At 47.4% G+C, this 26,083-nt stretch overlaps 1 protein-coding gene across 1 annotated transcript; it reads left to right on the top strand.

Moving 5' to 3' along the window:
* Positions 1-1,348: 1,348 nt before the first annotated feature.
* Positions 1,349-24,967, top strand: Hs6st (heparan sulfate 6-O-sulfotransferase). The gene is made up of 5 exons (XM_077698000.1): positions 1,349-2,359; positions 6,442-6,619; positions 13,919-14,232; positions 17,263-17,369; positions 18,057-24,967. Exons 1-4 carry the CDS (start codon positions 1,848-1,850, stop codon positions 17,351-17,353), a joined length of 1,095 nt encoding a protein of 364 aa, XP_077554126.1. The 5' UTR covers positions 1,349-1,847; the 3' UTR covers positions 17,354-17,369; positions 18,057-24,967.
* The last annotated feature ends 1,116 nt before the right edge of the window (positions 24,968-26,083 follow it).

Below are 26,083 nucleotides of genomic sequence, written 5' to 3'. Positions count from 1 at the left end.
CTGACATTTCTTGCTCGCATGTATTCCTGTGGTGTGGAGAATCTTGCGACTACCCGTGAACAACAGGTAAAATGTCACTGTAAAGACCCAGTATATGGCTCAGGAATTAAGTCAACTTAATGCATATAGATGAGACTGAATATTTGTCACTTTAAAAATCTTGCATATTCTTCACATTTGGCCCCATGTTAGATCCTTCTGCACTGGCAGGCTTACTGAAACTATGTAATGACTCGCTGCCTCTGGCAGGTTCCAGTGTACTATTTTTGATCAAGTAGCTTGCTGAAAGATACCGAACACTTTCCAATATCAACTTCAGGTTAGTTACAGTGCAGGGGGCAGTTTGTCATGCATGCAAAAGCCAGAATGTTTTCATGGCTAAAGCTATGGCTACGTGATAAATCCAGCATGTGTAACATCAGTTGTTAGGCCAGCGGCCGTCCTTATGTTTCTTCTCCTCTCTTCGTTTCGTTTGCACTGATTCCACCCAAAAAACACTGTCTAAATGTATGCACAGCTTCACCTAAGAACTAGGCCATAAACTACAGTTCAGGCTAACAGCAGCCACCCGGAGTTAACATCTGTGGAAGAGAAGGTGAGGAGCATGATCCACAAAAAAAAATTGAAAACGACATGAGGCTGTTAAAAAACCTTATTGTGCTCAACTGCTTGCAGAAAAAAGTTAGCGCGTGAAAGCGGATTTCAGAGATTAGTTTATCTTCAGCATTTCCTTCAGTAAAGTTTTACTAAGGCTTCTCTCATTTCACAAGCCGACATCACAAGCATGGTGAGTTGCGCAACAGCACTGCCTCGACATTGAAATTGTATAATGTAAGGTGTTTCAACTGTGGTGATTCCTGAACTCAATAAAATGCAATAATCATGCGCTTAACAATCACATATCACTCCACATTACTACCACTCCTTTTGGATAATACCACTAAAAACTACTGCATTCTAATTGTACTTGACATGAATGACAACAACCTCTGGGCAATGACAAATACCTCCAGTATTTACCATGCGCATGGTAAATGCGCATTCGCGCATTTACCATGTACTACGCCGTCACCGCAATCACAAGCCGAATGTGGCAGTACGTCAAGCTCTACGCCCCGATGCACACAGTCATCTTCACCCCACTGTATTCGCCATATTACAGCACGGCATTAGTTCGTGTGGTGATCTCTGGCACATTGTGGCATGTTATTGCTGATGGCAACGCGACTTGTAGGAGAGGAGGTGCAGAACGAACGATGGCAAACTTCGTCCTCCATTCTTCAGGAGATGGATCGGTGTCGTCGTGGTCGCCGTTTCTCGTCGTCCGACGAGGGCTTGGCACGCCGGCTTCACCCGTGAGCTGGCTCAGGACAGCACGCAGCGTGAAGCCGAGCGTTAGCAGACCGACGCTGCACTTGGGTTAAGTAACCGGCCACAACAACGTAACACGCGGATAGCATCCAAGTTGAGAGCGGAAGAAACATAATAACTCAAAGAAAAAGAAACTTGGCACACGGCACTGCATTCGGGCTCGAGGCGTGCGGACAATTTTAAAAGTTATCCGCGCGAGGCGTGCGGACAGTTTTGAAAATTATCCGCGCGAGGCGTGCGGACAGTTTTAAAAATTATCCGCGCGAGGCGTGCGGACAGTCCTAAAAATAATCCGCGCGAGGCGTGCGGATAGGGACAGCCGGGCTGTCGTCGATCGCGGACACAGCCGCTCCGTCTCTCCGCGTTTGCCGTACGCTGGGCACGCCCTGCCCGTGCCGCACGCTGCCGCCTTTTGTCACCGCGGGGGCTTGCGCTCCGTGCTCGGAACGTACCGCGGCGATGAACGCGGCGCTGGCATGGCCCGCTGCCTGGCCCTCCTGTGCGCGCTCGCCGCCTTCGTGGTCCTCGCGGTCGTCTACCTCTACCCGCGGCTGCCCGTCGGAGGGAGGCTGTCCGGCGTCGCCGTCGGCGGCGGGGCCCCCGTGGGCCTGGGGCCGCCGCGCTACGTGACGCGCGAAGGCCGACCCAGCAAGCTGTCGTTCGAGGACATGCTGCGCGACGACTTCGAGTTTGACATGCGCGGGTCGGACGTCATGGTGTTCCTGCACATCCAGAAGACCGGCGGCACCGTGTTCGGCCGTCACTTGGTGCGCGACCTGGACCTCGAGCAGCCGTGTCAGTGCCTGCGCGGCCGCAAGCGCTGCCGCTGCGCCCGGCCGCCCAGCGGCGACGGCAGCGGCCAGCGCGCCTGGCTCTTCAGCCGCTACTCGACCGGCTGGAAGTGCGGTCTGCACGCCGACTGGACCGAGCTCACGGCCTGTGTCGACGGCGCCATGGACCGCGCAGAGAAGACGCCCGCCAAGCGCCGGTGAGCCGAGCCGTCCGCGGGGCACTTGTGGGGGTGCTAGCTGCGGCGGGAGTCCGTTTTGCGAGCAGGAAACGCCGTGTTGGCGGAATCGACCTCATGTGTGCCGAAATCGCGCGACACCGGCATCGAAGCGCAGCAGAAGCAAAGAAAAACTAGGCAGAAACAGAAAAAGCAATCTTATGTAAGCGTTAAACCGATGTCGTATGCCTTCGCTGTTATTCGGGGGCGCAAAAGACTCTCCTAATTTACGGGATAAGGCGGGTTAGGTACACTTCGTGATGTATGTGCGGAGAGATCTTTTGCTGGAAGCAAGCGTGCAACATAATCTGCGGTGGGTGCGCTTCAGCTCATTGAACCTGAAGGCACAGCAATTGTGTGTTTGGTGCTTTGTGAGGCCAAAGTTGCTTTTGGCAGTGCAAAATTCAGAGGTGCCATGGAATGTCCTTTACAGGTGCATTTGCATCAGGTTTTGCTGGGGTGGCTAAAGCTGTTGGCCCCGTGTTTGCGTCTTCAGGGTGCATTGCATTTAGGGACTTCTTGTCATTGCATTGCATCTAGGGACTTCAGTTAGGAATGGTGATCAAGGTCTAGGGCAACAACAGAAGGCTGCTGTGAACCTAGCCAACACATTGACGAGACATTTGTGCCAAAAAAAAAGAACAGGCAAAGAACTGCAGTTTGTTGCTGTTACTCGATGCCTGCAACAGCTGCCTGCCATCCTGTGGCAGTTCACCCGACCGAATCTTGATACCTCAGTGGTGCTGAACCCATTGGGTTCCCTTTAAGGTATGCCACTGTGATGACCCGCCTTGTCTTGGAACCAGTCGCATTGCGACTTTGTGGCGCCGTGTTTTTCTCTGCTGGTCTGCATGCACCTGTTGTGGTTGCCGTGGAAACTGTGCCCAAAACTTGTCGCGCTTGCTTTGTGCCATTTAGGCTCCCTCGCACTGTTTTTGGAGGCGCATGTGTAGTGCATGGACAGCAACCACATGGTCTGCTTGCTGCCCCACCAAATTTTTGTACCCCCCTGTGAACCTCAGAGCTATCACTTTAAAAATAGGCGGAACGGTACAAGGTGGATGATGGCTATCCGCACTGTAGGCACAGACATTCGGGACCAGCTCAAATGTTTTATACCCCTGTCACACGGCAAACCTAATGTCATTCAAAGTGAACGACATTAGCTCTTATGACATTTGGTTTGGCCGTGCGGGTGTACACGGCGAAAAAAATATCATTTCAGAGTGATAGCGGTAACGATTAGCGAGCTTGCAAAACTGAAAAATTATATTTCAAGTGCGTCTACAATGTCTTCATACATAATATTTTTTTAAAACATAACAAGGGATTATTTTTTAAAAATAGAAAAAAGGAAATGACCGGTTTTGGGTGACATCAGCAGACATCACAAGCCAAGCAAGTCCGTATAACGGTAGTGCGCGCATTGGGGACGAGATTTTCTTTTTTGTTAGTACTTGTTTGTCTTTCTTTATTTGAAAAACAACATGAAGGGGAAAATATAAGCTTACTAACAGTTTTTAGAACAGTATTCTTTGGTTTATTACTGGACTTTTTTTTATACTAACACGCCACTGCTGTCGAGGCTACTCGTTTGGCTGCTGAATGAGCTCCAGAACCTGTTAGCTGCTAAATGTAATTCCCCTCAAACGTCATTCGGTATTCTCGTGTAGCGCCGAATTGATGACATTTAGAGCAAATGACATTTGCTCCAAATGTCATTAGATCTGCCGTGTGACAGGGGTATTAGAAATCTACTGTACTCGCCGTGGTGGCTCAGTGTCTAAGGCGTTGTGCTGGCAAGAATGGGGACACGGGTTCGATCAGGGCCGCGGTGGCCACTTTTCTGATGGAGGCAAAAAGCAAAAACGCCGGTCGAGACTCTGTTGCTTGTTGAAGATCCCCAGGTGTCCAAGATTAATCCGGGACCCTCCACTATGGCATGCCTCATGTCCGAGGTGTAGCTTTGACACATTGAACCCATCAAGTTTTTTTAGAAATGCGTCTCACTGATGGCGTATGTCGCACCAAAAATGCACTGCAGGAAAGCCAACTTTTTCTGACGATGGTGATGATCATGGGTGATGTGAATGGGACACATTCCTTCCGTGGTCTGAACCGAACTTGGGCTCCTTGCGCTTTGAAGCCGATGTCTATCTGACTGCACCATCCCAGCACGCCCAAGGCAGTTTGGATTTGGAGAGGGGTGCGTGAACGTGCGAAATTAGACTGAAAAATAATGCACCCCTCCGTCTAACGATAACGGTGGTTGAACACAAGGCTTTCTTAGTGCGAAGTAAAATGGGGGAGGGTCAAATTCAAAGCCGCTGCGATCAAAAGTCCAAACTGCATGCGAGTCAAAGTCCAAGCCATCTGTGAGTGAAAGTCCGAGCTCAGGCGACAAGCATAGAACCCGTAACGAGGAAAATTCGTGTTCAACCATCATTGCCGTTAGATGGAGGGCTGCAGGATTCTTGTCAAGTATCTAGACCATGCCAAGAGTTAATAGGCCACAAAAAATTGAAAGTATAAGCATACATGTTCAGCGAGGATTCCAGGAAGCTGGTGAAAGCACCTTCCTTGCTTACTGCTGAAAAATCATTGGAACACACTTGAATGGCAGGTTCTTACTTTCAATACTTCGTGGCTAAGAAAGCTTTTGTGCTGCCCAGAAACTTTTAACAAGGTCTGTACGTTCATGTAGACGTCTGGCAGATAAGCAGACGTGCCACGGCTCCTTTTGTTTGAAAGATGAGGCCATTGCCCCATCGATTTGAACAGATGCTGCAATAGGACCATGCGCTGCAGAATGAAGGTGTGTTACAGCTGTGTTCCTCACTGCTCGATTCCACCACTTGCATTATTGTTTTGTTTCGGCCGTCAGATACGAAAAGGATAGAGAAATTTTCTGTTTGGCTTGTGTAATGGCATGCACCGGAATTTTATTTTAATTATTGGCATGTTTTTGGCTCGGTGGGTCGGCCACCAAAGGGCTTGCTGACAAAGGAGAGCAGACGTAGGTGGAGCCAGAACTTTTTTAGCCTCGTATCTGGTTTGTCCTGGTTTTTGTTGACTTTAGTTGGGTCTTAAAACTTCATGTGTGCATGTGAAGGGCACGTGCCAAGTGGGGTGCTTGTAAAAGTTGCCAAATTCTACCTCCGAACTTGTAGTGAGTGCTTTGACTGTTTTAGTTTTTCCCCACCTTTTTTGCGTTTCACACTGTTCTCCAATGAGCCAAGGCGGATAGGCGGTTGATGCATTAGGGTCTTCTGTGCTTCCGTGGACACTAACTGTACGCAGAGGGAGGTTGGAAAGGAATGTTGCTCATCCAGTGTCTTCTATTAGTGGTTCATCTTATCCAGGGCATGTGTTCTAGCGCAAAAGAATGGAAACCTAAAGAAGAATACGGATGGGATAAACGCTAGTTCGTAATCTTCTAGTCCGTATTCTTCTCTAAGTTTCTGTCTTTTTTGCGCTAGAAAACGTGCCCCGCTTATCTCATTACCAACTTGCCCAACTTTCTGCGCTAATTCATCTTGTCCACCTGTTGTGCAACCCAAGGTACACGTGGACAAGTTTGAATCTGCTCGCAGGGCTAAGAAAGAGAACAGGCAGGGCAGACATTTTCTCAAAACTAATATTATTCACAAATACGAAGTGGTGAACATGAAATCTCCTTTGCACCTGCTCGAAATATTGATAACCGAAATTGGTGCGTCACAACGTCGTGTTGAACATCGTATTCAAAGGGTCCTATTGACGTGAGATCACGTTTAAAAAGACACAAAAAGGACATGGACAAAGTTTGAGGGCTAAACAGACAGCTGAGTTGTGCCTTGTTTGTCTAATTTGTGTCTTTTTTATTCCTTTTCAAACGTGAACATAAACGAACTCTCCCAGCTTTCTGTTTTGATGCGAGAGAAGCTGAAGCAGAATGAGAAAGATCTCGACCGTTCCTCACCCTTAGCTGCTGCGTCCTGTGATGCGACGCAATATTCGTATCAATTCAAGGGTCCGATCGCAGGCACGGCGGTCTTCAGGTGCAAACGTCTTCTTATACGCAGGTACTTCTACGTTACGCTGTTACGGGAGCCCGTGGCGCGCTTCCTGAGCGAGTTCCGTCACGTGCAGCGGGGGGCCACTTGGCGGGGATCGCGGCACCTGTGCGGCGGCCGGGCACCCACCGCACAGGAGCTGCCCCCCTGCTTCAATGGCTCCGACTGGCGCGACGTCACCTTCCAGGTGAGGCACCTGTTCTTGCGGCCAGACAGATGAGATAGGGGCGAAGTCCCTGGGGGGTTGGGGCTGTTGGCGTCTCCTGTCGTTGCCGTAATCGTCATCTGATGTAGTCACAGTACTAAAACACCAGGAAACTTGTTTATGCCTTGCGCTAGAACGTAACGCATACTAAAAAAACACCGGGACCCTCGTTTACACCTCGCGCTGGAGCACTTCGTGCTTCAAAAGAGACTTTTACAGCACAGCTGTATACCTCTACCCCCAAACGGTTTCATCTCCGTTGGCAAAAACGCCAAGGCGCCAAGAATACACTTATACACTGCATGCTTGGCCCCTCCCCAGGTTTCACGTTAGTGGAGATGGCCTGGGATATTTTTTTTGCCCCAGCAGCGGTGACGACTCCAGCAGCGATGTGGATTCTTTAGATTTTAGTTCTCGTGAAGACATTCAAAAACGAACCTTCCCTGGCAGTACAGCCTTCGGCAAGTACTGCCAGGGAAGGTTCGTTTTTGACTTCGCGTTGTATTTATAAACAAAACATGCCTAATATTTGGTGGCTGCGGTATTACTTTCATGTGTAGGCTCTGGACAGCGTGTGGCAGGGATGTTTTGCCAAATACTCTGTGCCGTATCGCGTTATCACCTTCAAGATAGCCTGGCGCTCGTGTAAAATTAGCGCTCTGGAGCAACGCACGCTGCTTTTCAAGAGCGCTAATCTTTTTTTCTTGTTTTTTACGGCTGCAGTGATAAGGATTTTGTGCGAGAACACAATTGTACAAGCATGCTTGGATGCACATTTTAGAGCGACCAACTGACTTCCGAGTGGCTTTGCGGAGTGGCACAGCCGTCACGGCCGTTAGGTTGGTGGGCCCGCAAAAATCCAGAACTTGGTGTACAGCGTTGATGTATACATTGAATCATAGCTTAGGAACGCAGAAACATCTCATATATATTAGAATTCCTACATTTTTTAGGCTCAGTAAAATCGACTATTTGTGTTTTGTATATACGTTTTTTCCACATTTTTTTTTGTTCCGTTGACCGATAAACTCTCAGTAACTCCACCTTTCATAAAACTGCTGTTGTGGGTTTGAAAGTGAAATCTATAGGCTACAATTTCGTGAATAGCAATGCTAAATGTGTCCAGTACCTCAAGAGAAAAAAAAGTTTTGTGGAAGCAAAATCGGCCATTTTTCTGCGGTCGCTAAAGAGTTAAGCTAATCGGCCAGTGTCGTCTGAGACAACCCCAAAGTGCCGCAGTGCTGTGCAGCTATAACAAGCATAGTGTGCGCAGTACCACCAGTAGTATGCACTGGTGCTTCTATGTTTATGTGTACTTTTGCAACTTCCATTGTTTACCCCACCATTCTTACTACTATAAAATGAATAGGCACTGAATTTAAAGGGACCCAGAAAAGCCTTTTGTAAAAGTTATAAAAGGCTTGTATTGTCACGTAGCACCAATATAGCGATGCAATGCCGTTGGAATTATTGATCCACATTCAGTATTAGCTGCGCCAGAAGCAATTAAATGAACCTCTCCCCCCTGGCCGATCGATTCCTCCTCCCTCTCTGCTGCTTTCAAAGCAGCTGGAAACACTGGGAATAGCCATGTGACATCGCGGCGCTCGAATTCCGTTCTGCACTAGCTACATTCCTGCGCCTAGGCACTCGTCAATCGCTGCGGACCCGCTTGCCTCGGGATTGCGCAGGAAGGAGGAAGAGCAGCAGGAAGTCAATGGAAGTGACGTTGCCGGCGGCCGACGATCGGGCGAATCAGGGGGCGCCTCGCCGTTGCGTCAGCCGCGACCGCCGTTGCGTCAGCCGGTCGGCTCGCTGCGGCGTCGCGCTCATCGGCTGAGAAAGGCCATCTTCAAAAATTTTTTACGAATTATCCGTACAACGTATGGGGCTCACACTTGGCTCAAAAATCCCCCGTTATGTGTTCTACCACCTGAATGCATTTGATTGCCAGCTTCATAAAGCTTTTCTGGGTCCTTTTAAGCACAAACAACTCGTTGTGCAAGCTTATAAGCCCTGCCTTACTTGCATTTGCGTTTGCCGGCCTCAGCCAGTTGCACAGCTGCCCATGATACGTCATAGGTTCTAGTGCGGGAAATGAGCTAGTGGGTCGCATGGCCATTCTCTTTTTTTACAGCGAAGCTGTTAAGCAATTCGTTAATTTCAGCGTTTCACAAAACTCAGTATAACAGTATAAAGAAAAGAAATCAGCGGCGCCGGCAGGATTCAAATCTGTGTCTGGCAGATCAACGGAGTTGGGGTCACTCGGCTACGACTGTTTTTTTTTTCTTTACCGCATGGAAAACTGCAATTATTACGGCCTACAAAAGCTATCAGTCATCCAAGAAGAGGCACATCACTGCAGCTAAAATAAGCCGTCCGTCAAAACGCCGGCAAGCAGACGCACGCGTCCAACAGATGCAGCCATTTTCGTGGGTCACTTTGCGCTGCATAAATACTACGCACCAGCGCAGCCTGCTCCCGAAAAATGGGCTTTGTTGGGCGAGGGGTTTTCTGGAACGCATGCCTGTCAGTCATGCGGCACTTTCACGAGCTGTACAACCCCATCACAACAAATATATCATAGGGCACTCCTGTAGCATCTTGAAAAGGCAAGAACCGAATTGTATAAGGGGTAATGTCCATGTCCTTTTTAAAAGTCCGTTGCAAGACATCCCAGAAAAACACCGCATCCTGGCACAAAACAATGGTCAATGGTTTCAGGGTGATTACATAAGCGGTAATTGTCGGACCAATGAGTAGACATTTCTTTTCCACGCAACCATGTTCTCACTGGGAGTGTTGATGTATGGAGCTTAAAAAGAAAAACGTTTTTTCATTTGGCGGAAGACACGTACAATTGACACGCTTCATAACACTGTCATTATGGTGGCCAGTGTAAGGCTGGCGATAAACCAGCACTGGGATTGGACCCTCTAATGAAGTGTTTGTCAAGGCCTTCCTGGAAAGAGTAAACAGATATTGCCGGGAAAACCTCGCAGTAAGGAAATGAAAGGTGTCGACCACCTCCTTTAAAAAGCCCCATGGCGGTTTCGTACTAACTTCACCTGCGGAGAAAAGCAAAAACGCTAAATGAAAACGTATTCGCTGTTGAATAACGTTTAGCAAAAGTGGACGATGCGTTACTTTATAGACGAAAAACCGAGACACAAGCTGGTGTACAAACAAATGCATCAGCCCAGCATCCCCAGACACTAATGGAAGAAACAAATAGTCCCTATGCATAGGTTTCCATTCAGACCCCCACACAGAAGTCGCAAAAACTCTATGTAGAGCCTCTACTTTAGAACGCGCACAATGAAGTACCCGAGAGTCAAATGGCTCACTCACTCGGCTGTGACAGTGGGGGAGAGGAATCATGCCACGTGCTCGACACAGAGGTACACGTTGCACCTGCGGGTGCCTAGTTTAAATGTGTGCATTCCATTCGTTCGTTCGTTCTGCTTCTTCAATGTGCTTCTTCACCGTTACAGCCAACGTTACTAGAATAACTCAGTTTCAAAGCTCCGCCGGAAAGGCGGTCCGCGTGGTGGTCGCGAGAACTAGCGGCGCTACAGTCAAGTCTTGCGCTACTCCCAGCACGTCGTCTGCTTCGGCGGCCGCCGCTGCAGCCGACCGCGCTGGGCCGTCGCGCAGTCGTACCGCGGCAGCTTTCGAGTACTGCTATTGCTGAACATAAACATCTATCATCTTTCCAGTCGACAAGCTTAAACGCCTTCGTCCTTCTAGTCGATGTTACCGCATCACATTTGTGCACTGTCTAAGTGGAAATGCGTTGGGTCGCCTGTATGCACTGACCTGCACGCACAGCTCATTGGCTAGCTAAAAATCGACGGTCGGTATATATTGTAACTGTCTACATTGCGTTTAACCTCATGTACGGTAGTTTCTAAGCCAATTACCCTTTTCAGCGTAGTTTTTATAACTACTGCGCCTTCTTACCTCGACCAAAAACTACCCAACGAGTTTGTGAAAGCAGTGCCTTTATAAGTGATTTTATCTCCACGCGGCAAGAGGGCAGTTTTTGTGAATCTCGTCGGTGCAAGGTCCCGTTAACCAGCTTCCGATGTAGAGTTCCTATGCTCAACTTTTATATTCTGCCGGGCTGGTCCCACCTCATCTCGCCTTTCTGTACTCTGTAGTGCATACGCGCACTAGATCACCAAAGATGAAAGTTCACTTTACAGTTCTTACGCTCAGTTCATCTGTGACAAACGCACTCGAATTTTGTGAGTTCACATTAAAGCTTGAATCCGCAATTTAAAGGTGCTCATGGTACGCCTGAATTCACAAGGATCTTTGACCGCCATTTTGATGTCTTGAACTCAAGAAATCCATTCAGCTGGTCATACAAAACACCTCTCCGAAAGGGGAATCAGGCTTCAATGGAGACTTTTTTTTTAAAAGGCTGAATTGTACATAACATGACACAAGGATGCACAATAAATCAGTGTTTGAGGGCCTCAAGAACACTGTATTTGCAGGACTCCTTATATGTATGCACGGTGTCAGCACCTTTTGATGGGTTTGTGGCGACGGGAAGCTGCCGAATTCGCTCACGCTCAAGATGTCTCAATACCACATCGAAACATTTTTTGGTTGCGTAAAAAGGAAAGGGCTGCTAAAACAACAGCCCTACTGCTTGTCAATTTACAGCTGCCTACAAGCGTCTTTTTATTAGAACAGAAGTTGCATCATCAGATACTGGAAACTCCTCTCGCCATATTGTGACTGATCTCTGTCTCTCAGGTGAAAACCTCATTGAAACGCCAACAGCTTTCGCCTCGTTAAGAAGATCATCGCTGTTGCAGGTACTTAATGATGATCACCGTAAAACCCAGCGGGTCGACTTCCACACAAGCCTTTCGCTTGTTCTCAGTGCAGTAGTGCCATATACAGCAGTATTTGGGGCACGGAAAGTATATCGAGGCACATCCCGCAATGAATACTGCACTACACTGATGTCCACTGAGCTGCCAGAAGTCATTGCTGCGAAAACAAACGGTGGTCTCGTGGCACCATCAAAATACTTCTTGAAATTGCGCCACGTCATGGAAAAGGGGTTTAGTGTTCTACAGGTTTAATACAAGGGTTAATGTTCTACACGTTTAATGCAGCCGTTATATCCAAATAGTGAGCGCCAATAGTCGAGGTGTTGACAGTATTGTTTGAACAAATATTACTTGCTGAGTTGGAGCCTCATCTATTGAACTGCGGTGCATTCGACAATCACATTTAAGTTTTGTCGAAGAAGATCGCCAACGTGTATTCAAGAATCACGTTCAGCCCATTCCGACTGAAATAAACGGAAAAACTTGCACGCACAACAGTGTATGATCACAGCAAAGTCTATTATTTTGTAAAATCTGCAAACGACAGATAAGAACCAGAATTGAAGGAAGCTGGCTAGCTAGTATGCCTTCGTATTTCTTGCGGTTTTTAAGAGCGTGCGTTTTCTATACGTGCGCCTCATAGCCTACGTTGTGAGAAATCAGGCAGTTTTTTTAGTTGGTTACTCTTTTATCTTGTGTGACTTCTTTCTTTTGAAATTGTGTAAACCCTGGGGTGAATAAAATTCGTGTACCGTTTGTTGCTTCCTCCGTGTGCCTCTCTTCTGGAACGTTTCGAGCGAATATGCCTTACACCGTGAACGGCTGAATGCGTATTCGCTCATATGTAATCGCGTATGGCACATATGTAATTCTGTAAGCAGCTGCTTTGGGAGGCAGTAATCTGTTGTTTCAGCCACCCTTTCCTTTTACGCAACCAAAAAATGTTTCGATGTGGTATTGAGTCATCTTTAGCGTGAGTGATTTCGGCAGCTTCCCGTCGCCACAAACACATCAAAAGGTGCTGACACCGTGCCTACATATAAGGAGTCCTGCAAATACAGTGTTCTTGAGGCCCTCAAACACTGGTTTTTCTTGTGCATCCTTGTGTCATGTTATGTATAATTCAGCCTTAAAAAAAAAGCCCTCATTGAAGCCTGATTTGCCTTTCAGAGAGGTGTCTTGTATGACCAGCCCAACGGATTTCTTGAGTTCAAGACATCAAAATGGCGGTCAAAGACCCTTGTGAATTCAGGCGTACCTTGAGGACCTTTAAATTGCGGATTCAAGCTTTAATGTGAACTCACAAAATTCGAGTGCGTTTGTCACAGATGAACTGAGCGTAAGAACTGTAAAGCGAACTTTCATCTGTGGTGATCTCATGCTCGTATGCACTACAGAGTGCACAAAGGCGAGATGAGGTTGAACCAGCCCAGCGGATATAAAAGTTGAGCATAGGAACTCTACATCGTAAGCTGGTTAACAGAACGTTGCACCGACAAGATTCACAAAAACTGCCCTCTTGCCGCGTGGAGATAAAAGCACTTATAAAGACACTGCTTTCACAAACTCATTGGGTCGTTTTTGGTCGAGGTAAGACGGCGCAGTAGTTATAAAAACTACGCTGAAAATGGTAATTGGCTTAGAAACTACCATACATGAAGTTAAACGCAATGTAGACAGTTAATATATAGGCCGACCGTCGATTTTTAGCTAGCCAATGAACTGTGCGTGCAGGTCAGTGCATACAGGCGACCCAACGCATTTCCACTTAGACAGTGCACAAATGTGATGCGGTAACATCGACTAGAAGGACGAAGGCGTTTAAGCTTGTCGACTGGAAAGATGATAGATGTTTATGTTCAGCAATAGCAGTACTCGAAAGCTGCCGCGGTACGACTGCGCGGCGGCCCGGCGCGGTCGGCTGCAGCGGCGGCCGCCGCCGAAGCAGACGACGTGCCGGGAGTAGCGCAAGACTTGACTGCAGCGCCGCTAGTTCTCGCGACCGCCGTTCGGCCCACCCTCCTCCGCTGGCGGGGATGCGGAGCTCCAAAACTGAGCTTATTCTAGTAACGTTGGTTACAGCAGCAAAGATGGAGTAAAGGTCGTTGCGGCAGTGAAGAAGAAGCAAATCGGCTGCAATCGTGGACTTAAACTGTCGTGATGGTTGCGTACAGCAGAAAATGATGGTACATTCGAAATCAGTTGGAAAAAAGCAGCAAGACGAACAAGTTTCGCCAAATTTACTTGACAATTAAAAGAAGTTGTTTTAAAACCAGTGTCCCCCCATAAGTTAACGTTGCGCTTCACACTGGAAGTACCGGGCCTGTACCCATCTTGCAACGGAGCATCGCACCCGCCGTGTCTTCGGGCTCGGCAGCACAACGCCTTAGCCACCACTGAGCCACTGTGCGTGGTGTGCCTCGTGCAGGAGTTCCTGGGCTGCCCGTGGAACCTGGCGGTGAACCGGCAGACGCGCATGCTGGCCGACCTGACCCTGGTGGGCTGCTACAACCGGTCGGGCATCGGGGACCGGCAGCGGGACCTGCTGCTGCTGGCCAGCGCCCGGGAGAACCTGCGGCGCACGGCCTTCTTCGGCCTCACCGAGGAGCAGCAGCGGTCGCAGCGCCTGTTCGAGGCCACCTTCGGCCTGCGCTTCCTGCGGCCCTTCGAGCAGCTCAACGAGACGCGCAGCGCCGCTGCCCAGGGGCGCGTGCCCCCCAACGACCTGGAGGCCGTGCGCAGGTCAGTGGGGGTCGTGCGCTTCTTTGCCTCCTCTGGCTGAACGTTTTAGAGCGAAGCTACTTGGCGGGTAAAGAGGAGCTTTGGCGGACCCACTTTTGAGTTCTGTTAGGGGCAGAGCCCCTTAGGGGCTGGGGCAACTGTTGGCATCTCCTGTCGTCGTCGTCCTAATCGTCGTCTCATGTAGTCACAGTACTAAAACACCGCGAAATTCTTTAATACTTCGTGCTTGAATGTAACACGTACTGAAAAAACACCAAGACACTCGTTTGCGCCTCACGCTAATGAGCTTCAGGCTTCGAAGATGAGACTTTTGCAGCAAAGCTGATACCCTCTACTCCCAACGGTTTCATCTCCGTTGGCAAAAAGGCCAAGGCGCCAAGAATACACTTATACACTGCATGCTTCGCCCCTCCCCATGTTTCATGTTAGTGGAGATGGCCCGGGGTTTCTTTTGTGGGGTTCTTCCATTGTCAATCTCAAACTCACCGTGGACTCCCCAAGAAGCAATCCGGCATTCGTTTTTCACATATCGTATTTTCGCGCACATAGCCCGCACCAAAAATGCAAAACTTCAGCGGTAAAGTAGAGGTGCGGATTATATGCAAGGTATTTCCCCCGGCACAGCTTCACGGCAATGCGCGATGTGCTGTGCATCCCCTAGAGCACCAGTAGCAACTAAGCCACTCTTGTCCCACTGGTACTGCTCATTTTTCACACACAGCTCAACAATATACCAACCTGAGAAAAAATATTGGGCAAGTCAGCTTGAGTTTTCCACAGACGAAAAGCGCCATTCAAGAGTAATATACTCAAAAGCACCATGAAAACACCATTCCATACTATGATGACAATAGGTTCGAGTTCGATTTTGTTTGAAATGAGATGGTGGCTTTCACCACCACACTGGTCTATTTTTAGATGCCTAATTTAAAGGGACACTGAAGTGATTTGTAAACAATGCGGGATTACGAGCGCCAATTGTAGTCCGGAGTCCCTAGGCCCTGTTTCGACCACTCTGAGCGCGTTTACGCGAATTTTAGTAGAAAAATCAATTCGAAAATGCTGTCCTCCTCTCTGCACTCTCGCCCATTTTCTTTGGCGTTTTCGTGTGACGTCAGCAGGAGAGGAGCTGGCAATTGGCTGCGCTACTGCACGGCTCGCCGACCTTCCGCGACCGAGTCAGTCGTCCCAACGTTTAGTCCGCCGGCCACTGACGGGTCATGGCAATTCGCTCGATCAGTTGAAACTAAGCCACAACACGTTTGCGAATGGAAGAATGTGCCTTTCTTTACTTCATTAGTTTGTACTCTGTATCTAGCTCCAAGTCAAGGTCGCTTCACACAAGCACTGCACAAGCGCACATGTGACGCTTCGCTGACTGGTACGCCAGTAGGAAAAAATAAGACCTCTTGAAGGGGTAGAGGAGTCAGCAAATTCAATATAGGTACTAAGGAAATAAAATCAACTGATATTTTTACCGTACAGCGTAAACTAGGGTGCGGGAAGCACTTTTTTGCGCTGGGTGAACAAGCACAGCGGTCAGCAGCACGACTGTGCATCTGCGAACGCTTTTCTGTCTAAGAAATGCAATTGCTAGACGTGAGCTATTGTGGAAACTCGGGGGACGCTTACTGCACGACCGCAATACAACAAATAGTCACCTAAGTTGCTTGGAATACTAAAACTAAATAAAACTGTAAGCTGGTTGTACATTATATACGTTATATTTCCACTGTCGGCAGCGCTCTCGCCCGTGGCCGTGTGGTCTGGAGCGCTAGGTATATCATCACAACTGTTTTGCCCCTCACAAGTTCGAATTCCCGCAGGTACAAGTTTTTTTTTTTTTTTATAAGGTAACTTTTTCGTTTTTCGCCGATGTTTTCTATACTGAGTTCACCTTTTTTTGGGCCGCAACGTTCACTGCTCCACGAACTAGTCCGCAGAACTCGCGCAGCCTGGAACTGGCACGCTAGCGAGTTCTCGTTGGCGTGCTGTTGCCATAGCACCGACTGCTTGCGGGCAGTGGGCACAGGCCAGAATCAACAGACCCTTGGCCTGGTGCGAACACGCTTTTTACGATACAGGCATGAGTGAGGCAAGCTCCAAATATGGGGGAAAAGCGCATGCATTTGTGCGTCTGCGGGGACGCAGAGGGCGTTCAAGCACTGCATAGGCCTCGGCTAGTGAATGCTACGATTCCAAGCCGTCCTGGGAGGCTTATCTTATGCATTTTACAGCCGACACCATGGCAGAAGTGCAGTACTACGATTACTGGGATATTGAGAATGCCCATCCAACGGCGCCATCGGATGTCAAACATGTTGTTTTACAGAACCGAAACCGCAACTTGTTTGATTGCTAACCTTGGGCATCGTCCAATCACGGTGCCCCCTCCTCCCAACGTCACAGCTTAGTTGGTGCGGCCGCCTCAAACCGCGCATGGTAGTTTTTCTTCTTTCGCGCTTTGTAAAATAATTACCGATTTGTCAACCGGATAAACGATGAAAAGTGTGCTAATTTGAGCCAGTCTACGTAGTGCAAGCAAAAACGGGAGCTTGACAAATTCACTTCAGCGTCCCTTTAATGCAAACTGTTTCCAACTTTTACCTCTTTGATGTATAATAGTTGCATTTCTGCATTTATTCAAGAATGGTTGGTGGTGGCGACTCTTGATGTTTTATTCTAGAGACCATGCAGCCTCTTGATGTTTTATTGAATACTAGACCATTCAAAGCACACATCAGGCATCTTTACGCTGAATGGATGGCGATCTTTGTGATGTTTTTTTGCAAGTTCGATATAATCGGGTTTGAATGTAATCGAAGAGCCAAATTGCAGTTCATTCACACCAGTTTTGAAAGCATCAACATTTGTAACTGGATTTAAAAAGGAATTGAAGCAAGGGAATTGAATTTTGGCCACCACTGGTACTGATATGTATTCTCTCTCTCCTTTATCTCTCTCGTCTTTCCCTCCCTCTCTCCCTATATTTCCCTCTTCCTCCCCCCCCCCCCCCCCCCCCTTCCCCAGGCTGAACCACCTAGATGTGCAGCTGTATGAGTATGCCCGGAAGCTGATGGCAGAGCGGCTGAGGCGTCTGGAGGAACGTGGGCACAGCTAGCAGCAGCTGCAGCCAGGTGGGCCCCCATAATGATTGGAGTGTGGAAGGTGCAGTGCGGAACATGTGGCACAGGAGAACATTGCCTGGGAGGTGCTTTGAAGGCGTCTTTATTCCGTTTTTGAACTGGTAATCAGTAGAGCCCGGTTTTTTGGGCACTAAAAAGCACGTTTTAGGCCTCCAACGTTGCAAGTATTGCACCATACTTTTTTTTTTTCGTAAATGTGAATAATTTTAAACGAGGACACGTGCGACCTGTATCTGTGACAGGAAAACCAGAAATGTTATTGTTATGATAGCACAAAGGTGCCAACACTTTAACATAGCCGTTCAAGTGACATAAAACTGGTAGCGATCCATTGGTTTAATTCAACAAGTGGACTACTGACATACATGTTTAATGGGCATTGTTGCTTGCTCGAGCATCAAATATAGGAAGAGGCATGAAAAAATGCACCTCTCTCTCTCTCTCTTTGGCTATCTGAATTTGGGCTAACCAAACTGAAAGTTATTTGTAAAAGCTAGTGCACGAGGTACTGTTGCAAGGCTCTTTTGGCTCCATCATCACTTTTGCATGTGAAGAAAAAAGTCTTCGGCACATTTGTGGTTGGGAGTCACTGCGCTACGCAAACACCTGAGTCCGGCCATTGAAGCACGTTGTACGGTGTCGTTTTTTGAGACTGACAGCGCTGTCTCTGCTCCACAGGAGGTGACCGTGTCGGAGGTGACCTTCTGCAGCTGACTTCAGAGGAACACAGTGCTTCGACTTCGAGGGCCAGGGAGACAGCTCAGGAGCAGCCCTCACAAGCAGCAGCAGCCCTGGAAGTGCGGCCTTCCATTTTCCTTTCGTGGTTTGGAGAGGAGTCAACCTCGGACGTGAGCAAGAGCAACTAGCGTAGCGCGAGTGCTCTACGCCGGGGAACAGAAGCAGCTCCACCTCCCCTCGTTTCTGGGAGTACCTTCTCGAGGCAGCTTTGGAGGAGACCCTGTGAGTGCGGAACAAAACCGGTGTGATCACCCCCGGACATTTCAACCACATATCGTGCTACCCTTTTTTATACACGAAGGGCTGTGGCAGCAATGGCAAGAAGATGGAAAGAAGCGGCTGCCTATTTTGCACTCAGAGAGACTGGAAGCCTTGTTGGCCTCCGTTTGGAAAGATTCTTCCCTTCTGCCTCTGAGGGCATTGCATCGATTTGTGTGCAGGAGTTTCCAGCGTCGGCAACGTATTGTTAAGGGCGTCTTTGGTGGACGATGACGACCACGGCGATGATGATGATGTTTTGAAAGGACCATTACTCCCTCCCAATGCTCTCGCTTTTGGTGTCCTGAGGACACCAGGCTTTGATGTGTGTCTAGCAGGACAGGCAGGAGCGAACAAAGAAGCAGCGTGATTGGAGCATCAAGACTTCGTCAGCATACACCAGTTGCGAAGCTACACTTTGGAATCAGGGCCGAGCGAGCGCCCCTGCTTTGTTGAAGCTTAGGGGCAAGGGTATTGGCACAGCACTACGTAACACAACTTAATTTAATGAAGTAAGGCTTGCTTTCCAAATGAGGGGACTTTAAATTAGGTAACGTTTACCTCTGTTCTTGCGGTTTTTCTTTTGTGGCCTATGGCAGCAACCGCAAGCACCTTAGTACCACAGTTAAAACCTGATCTAACGAAGTCGCCGGGGACCACGAATTATTTTGTTAAATCGAAAATTTTGTAAAATCGGGACTGTTTTTTGAAGCAGTTTATACCATAAAATCAATGTCTAAAGGGAGGTGTATTGCAGCAGCTACCATGACATTGCAATTGCAGCAGAACTCGCCTGCTGATAATTTAGCAATGGCCTAAAAGTCGCCGGTAAAAACGATAGCAATAAAATGCCAGGGGTTCTTGGGGAAACGAATTTATTTCCTTGTAAAAAGAGCCTGTGAGTTTTGCCAGTGAAGCCTGTGACGGCATGAATTATTTCCGCTTTTTTGTCGAGGGTTAGGACTTAATTAAGGGACTCCATTTCTTCGCGGTGCAGATCAGTTAAACAGGAAAACCGACCTCGTATGCGATACGAGTAAAGCAGAAACAAAGAAGAAAGATCCGAGCGAATGCGCCGGTGCTGGGATAAAGCGCCGCGTGGAGACCTTCAATGCCCCCTGTCGCACGAGATGTCAAGCAAACGCCACCCTCACCACTGTTGGCGCCATCTAGTATCACTGGCTGGAAACCAGGACTGCTGAGTTTATCTCGTAGAGCTCTGTAAAAATGAAACTAGATGCCTCGTTTTTTTTTTTTTAACGTGGTGCAATAATCTTGGTGGCATTTTGACAAAACACATTTGAAATTGCTTTTTTTTATATGTGTCTGTTTCTCAAAATACTTCGTTAAATAAGAGTGGTGCTGAATCCATTTCGTTAGCTCGAGTTTCGTAGAAGCATTGAACCATGTAGGCAGCTGTGGGGTAATCCGAATTTGTTTGTTGGATCGGGAAATTTGTAGGGTCAGGTTTGGTTACATTGAGTTTCGACGGTGCTTCAACTTTCTGGCGACTGATGACAGGCCACTCAACTTGCCCTTGTTTGCTTCCAGTGCAGCGAGGCCTACTGCGAAGCAATTTTAAGTGCAGAGCACTTTAGGGGCTCGCTGAGACGGTTGATGTCAAACGACTGCCGGAATCAGGCAGTGCCGCGAGATAACGGACCCAAGTGGAGCCCGGTGTTCCGTTGTAGGGCGTCCCGCAGAGGCTTCGAAAACCTAGCAGTTTAAATAGTCATAACCGTTCGAAACTCTTGAAACGCTGGCGCTTGCCTTGCATCTCGCCATTGTATAGCGCAAAAAAAAAAAACCCAAAAAACTGTAGGTACATTTGGCGCAAAATATACGTAATTAACTGGCAGCAACCGTGTTCATTTAGTTAGGAACGCACGATGAGTTAGTTTTTGCGATAGCGAGCGAAAAAAAGTGGCAGTGCAACGCCGGCATGTGCGGGAGGAAAAGCAAGCACAGAAAGAACAGAACTCCTGCTGGCGCTGTTTCAGGCAAGGGACGCGTGAGCACTGCGAAGGCGGGAAGTTTGAATTGCTTTGAGTGGTAGCAGTGAGCGGATAACGGCGCTACAGCCCATTATGGCGAATCACTCCGACAGTTTCACATTGAGTGGAACGGCTTTATTTATTATTATTTTTTTTAATACATGGGGCCTATGGCGAGTTTCGCAACTGGTGTATATCGACTGACTGTGTTGGAACATATCACTAAAACGGACCCAATCTTCCAGCATACGCTGATATTGTGCTCATTTGGGAACGAACTGGACTGCACCCACCGGCGTTGGATGTGTGTGTGTGCGTGTGTTTGTGAAAAGTTGAAAACTTCAGCCAGCGACAGTGTTCACACCGAGGGAACAAGTTGAAGCGGTGATCGTCGGGTTTTTTTGTATGAAGGCAGTTTGACTTGCCAAAAGTGGCGAAGCCGTGGAAGTGTTGTTTCGCCTGCAGCTTTATACTTTTCTACACAACTGTGCGTCGTATGTTGGGCTTGCTTTTGCAAGCCTGTGTCATTTTAAAGAGGGCCATTGCAGGGCGCTAAACTCGGAGAGTCGTTTTTGGCGGACCTTGCGGGCGGTTTACCAAGCTAAACTTCACCAATATTCAACATGTGTTCGTTTTGAGAAGCGAGAACCAATTATATTTTCTTTTTAAGTTAATCATTACCTGCTCAAGTTTGACATTCAAATTCATCTGGGTGTAAGCAAAGACAACCAGTTTTAATATGCATACATCGTGACTGTTGTGTCAATGGCTCTAGCAATGGTGTGTTAACGTTGTTGTAGGGTACGAATGTTGTTGTTTGTTAGGCTGCTTTAGAAAAGCAGAACCCAACGGTCGAACATATCTGCTCCCCCCATTCTTCTGTTTATGTTCTAGTGTCGTTGTACAAAAACTCAACTTTGTAACTTTTCAGGTTCGGATTGGACACACAGACCATTTTTCAGGAATACTACTGCAGCTTTTCCCGGGGCAAAATTGTGTTGTGGGAATTTTAACAGCTGACACTCTTCCCTCTGCGTTGTGTTAGTAATCAAAGTGTGTGCCCCCCCCCATGTGCCTTGTGTTTGTCAGTTTTGGTTGGGCAAGTTGTGAGGCCTGAAGGAATACTTGAAGCGCAAGATTAAGTTCGCCCCTGCATTCATTTACATTAATTTGCTTTATATCCCTGAATGCGTTATATTTGCATTCATTTCCATCAATGCAAAAACACCACTGATGGCAACAGCTGTCACTTATTAGAGGGCCACAAAGGCACATTACAAGTTTGATTCATTAAAGAGTCTGCTTTTGTTCCAATAGCAATGGCACCAGCTTCATTGAAAACTTCAAACAAATAGTCGAGGTACTTGGGAAAACAGATGAGGCAGTGGTGACTCTCCCCAGCTACTTTCCGCCGATATCTCTATTGTATCACAGAATCTTGTTCGAGCGATTGGCAGGCGCCAAGCTAAGCCAGCGCCAAGAAGCACGAGTGGGCAAATGAAGGGGGACCTATACTTCTGCTTGATCATGTTACTTCAATGCTATCGTGCAGTTAACACACTACAAACTGTGTTTTTAGTCCTGGCTAACACTTCAGCACTCCTGCCCATTGTTGGAGTGTCCTGCGTAGCAATGAGGTATAGGAGGCTTGAGAGAGAGAACAACGCAGAAAGGTTGGCCGACATGCTACTCTGCAGGGAAAGGAGGACAGGGGAAAAAGATACTAGTAGGTGTAGTTAAGAAGAGTAGCAGAAGAGAAAAAAAAGTACAGCCCTGCTTCAGAGCATTGAGTTAAAAGTTTCTTAAAATGATGGTAAGACTACAATGTCGTAGACACACCAATGTCCTGGAGAAAGTCAAATAGCGCAGGCAGGGCTTTGCGTTGAGCAGAGGGAGAGGGCCACGGCCCAAGTAATAGTCTCAGTGTCATTGGTCCAGGGTGGAGACAATCAATTTTATGCTTTAAATGGCACTGTGACTCGGCATTAGCAGAGCACTCCGGTAATACAATGTTCGACTGTTTCAGTTGAGTTACAATTATATCACAGTATGGGCTTCCTATCCGATGTAGGTAAGTCTTTATCGCACTAGAGCTCCTCAGAAAAACCACATTGGTTTTGCTTCTGTGAGGACACTGTAAGCTGACGCTGAATGTCAGAGCAACTTTTTCACACCAGGTTTGGTTTTAAAACTGGGTGAATTTTGTGGTTTCGTGTGCTTGTCCATTAATCTTGTGCTGGCCATAATTATGAAATTGGTCATTGACAAGGGTCGCTACATCATGTGGTGGTCACCATTAGTAGTGAACTGGTGGTCAGATTAGTAGGATCGGTGGTCACCATTAGTAGTGAACCGTGCTTTCTCGAAGGGTATCAGCCTATAATGTGCCATTTAAAATTGGAGTACAGTAGACTCTGATTAAGACGAACTCGGTCAAGACGAAGAACAAGAACTATGGTTAAGACAAACAACATTTTTTTCTCATTTAACGTCCACAGTTCAAAAAACCTCTGCGTAAAGTGCATTTCTGATGATACGAACACATTTTTACAGTCCCTTCGAGATCGTCTTAACCGGAGTCTGCTGTACTGCTTTTCCGTATGCCGTGGACACAACGGTGATTTTTTTTTTTTTTCTGAAAAACGGCTGTGCCCTGATTTTTTTGTGGAGTGTGGGGGGGTGTATTCATAAATTGTCTACGAAGCATGCATATGGTATTTTATTTAATGTCATCCAGTTTTTGATGTATACCAACTTCTTCATTGTTTTTTTTTTTAAGTTGTCACGGAAATTGTAGTTTTGAGAATTTTTGTGAGCGTGTTATTTATCATAGTTCTTACCCGGTATGCTCAGTAAGAGCGTTCAATATTCTACATTCGAGCATGTTGCAAGATATGCCAAACAGTTATGTGCGGGTATTTGCGTAGAGGCCTGAGTACAGCCAGTTTCACGTAGCAGCCAGTGCGTTCATCGCAATAATTTTTTTATTATTCCATTGCTTGAGCTCCCGTAACCAAAATGAGCTGAGTGTAACCTCATGAAATCCTGCATGCTGTTGCCGATTAATTTGATTTGATTGATTTGACTAATTTGATTTGATTTGGCTTATTAATTTGACCATTCTCTGAGCAAGGTGTTGAGTGCACGAAATGCAGAAGTGAGTGGGTTTGAAACTGAGACGGCGTTCACGACTCCAGGTGACCTTCCAGTTCAAGAGAAATCATCTGAACCACGGGGAATTCTAACGATTGATTGGTTGATTGATTGATTGATTGATTGAGGTTTAACGCACCAACGCTACACAGGCGATGAGGCGTGCCGTAGTTGAGGGCTCCGAATTAGGGGGATTCTATCGCCTTCAGGACTTAGTAACAGCCCTCAAAGCTTGCACATAAAACCTTGAAATTTTATTTTGTGTGTGTGTTAGGCCTAAAGTTCTTGATCCTTACTTTGAGGGCTTCAGTTTGTTTCGTTGCAGTGATGAGTCTGTTTTACTTTTCGAGTGTGTCCTCGTGTCTAGTTCTCAAATGTGTCCTCAAAGGGTCCACGCTCGAGCAGAACTTAGGAAGTGGGTTTGGGTGGGGCCAAAGGCACGACGTTGGAATAGCTTGAACTAATAGCTTGAACTAATAGCTTGAACGTTGGAAGGTTCAAGCAACAAACAGCTCATAATAAACAACAGCGCCACCATTTGTAAAAAAAAAAAAGCAAAAATCAGACTTCTTTTATTGGTGAATGCAGTTGTGGTACAAGATCAGTGGGTTGAACGCGTTTGCCGGCAGTGAGTAGAGACAGCTGAATGAGGTGGAAGAAAGACTGAAAAAGAAACAAGAAACACGAGGAAGAAAGAGTAATGAGTGTCTCCATTGGTCGCTGAGCTCAGGTCCACCGTGTCTGGCGTTGCTTTGGAACGGAGATGAGCACTTGTATTTCTTAGTGGCTTTGTATTGTTTAACTCGGGAAGCTTCAGAGTCGTGGCTTTTTCAGTTATGGCACATCTAGTCCTCTCATATTAAAAAGTAAAAATTAGGCTTGACGGACGTCCCACCAGGTGTCAGTTGTTTGAGGGGAGGGATTTTGGAAAAAGGGAGGACTTAAATGGGCAGTTGGGGCTTTGATAAAAACGGGAAGCAAGGAATCATGGTGCAGGGGATGTTCACTTGGTCTGCCCAACTTTGAAACAGTAAGACTGAAATAAAAAAATCACACAAGTTTTTGTAACGATTTTGCCCATGCCAGAGTAGCTTTTTTGACAAAGTTTGCGAAATGTCTCGAATTTTTTTGCCCGAAATTGGCACGATAATTCAGCGTGCGCTCTTCAATTGCTCAGACATGATTTTCGTTCTTTTTTTTTGACCAATGTGTTGCCTCTAGAACAAGTTGGTGGACAGTGACAATGATGTAGGCTCGGCATCGACTGGATAATCAACCTTTTGTGACGTTTTCTGATGGAGGCGAAAGGCAAAAACACCCGTGTGTACGAGATTTCGGCGCACGTTAAAGATCCCCAGGTGGCTAAAATTAATCCGGAGCCCTCCACTACGGCGCGCCTCATCGCCTGCGTTGCGTCGGCGCGTTAAACCCTAAAATCAATCAATCTATCAACCTTTTGTGACGTAAACCCCCACACTCGCACGTCCTGTGGCGAGAGAGAGAGAGAGAGAGAGAGAAAACTTTATTGGTGAGACACGGGGTTCAGGTCCCACCCCAAATGGCCGAAGTGACCTGTAGTGCCCGTTGCGTTGTGCATGCTCAACAAGCAATGGCAGCTGTGACGCTGTGGGAATTACTGACAAGTTAGCATTGCTGCCTCATGTTGAAAGAAGAAAATGTTCCCTTATGTGTACTGCACCCTGGTTTCATTTCCTCCACTGGCTGCTTTGTTTAGGAAGTCCTTCACAGGCCACGCTGTTAGATATGTTAGTCATGTAGGTTTTTAAAAACCACACCCAGTGAAATTTTGGACTGTGTTCCTATTGCGTGTTTAATTCTCATTTATTTGTACTGTCACCTCGGCACGTGTTGTTCATTGGCACATGCAATAAATAAAGAAATGAGACGAAGTTGTGGAAGGTCATGAGTGACTGCTTTGGCTCTGTTGTAATTAAGGGTGTTTCATTTCTTGCCAAATGCCTTCATCATCATCAGCAGCAGCAGCAGCAGCCTGCCTATGCCCACTGCAGGGCAAAGGCCTCTCCCATAGATCTCCAATTATCCCGGTCCTGTGCTAACTGCGACCAATTTATCCCCACAAACTTCTTGACCTCATCTGCCCACCTAACTTTATGCCGCACCCTGCCATGCTTGCCTTCTCTAGGGATCCACTCTGTTACCCTTAATGGCCGCCTTGCTTTCATTATCTTGCAACGGTTATCTTGCCTTTGCATTACATGCCCTGCCCACACCCATTTCTTCTTTATTTCTACTAATATGTCCTTAACACGCGTTTGTTCCCTGACCCACTCCGCTCTCTTCTTGTCCCTTAATGTTACACCTATCATCTTCCGTTCCATTGCTCGCTGAGTCGTCCTCAATTTAAGTTGAACCCTTTCAGTGAGCCTCCAAGTTTCTGCCCCGTAGGTGAGTACCGGTAAGATGCAACTGTCATACACTTTCTTCTTCAGGGACAATGGGACATGCCTTGTCTAAGCATGCCTTGATTCTAGGTAAATGAACTCATTTTCATTGATAGTGACGAATCAGCTTTACACTTGC

The sequence above is a fragment of the Haemaphysalis longicornis genome, unplaced genomic scaffold (assembly GCF_048455015.1).
Source record: "Haemaphysalis longicornis isolate Haplotype H1 unplaced genomic scaffold, Haemaphysalis longicornis Haplotype H1 scaffold_2, whole genome shotgun sequence".
NCBI lineage: Eukaryota > Metazoa > Arthropoda > Arachnida > Ixodida > Ixodidae > Haemaphysalis > Haemaphysalis longicornis.
The sequence above is the reverse complement of the archived record's forward strand: the minus strand, read 5'-3'. Positions and strand labels throughout refer to the sequence as shown.

Bases quoted from the DNA above. Each gene is read 5' to 3' on its own strand.
- Hs6st (XM_077698000.1), top strand. From the start codon at position 1,848: ATGGCCCGCTGCCTGGCCCTCCTGTGCGCGCTCGCCGCCTTCGTGGTC. The intron at 2,360-6,441 runs GTGAGCCGAGCC...TCTTATACGCAG, and splicing joins AAGACGCCCGCCAAGCGCCG to GTACTTCTACGTTACGCTGT. The intron at 6,620-13,918 runs GTGAGGCACCTG...TGCCTCGTGCAG, and splicing joins GGCGCGACGTCACCTTCCAG to GAGTTCCTGGGCTGCCCGTG.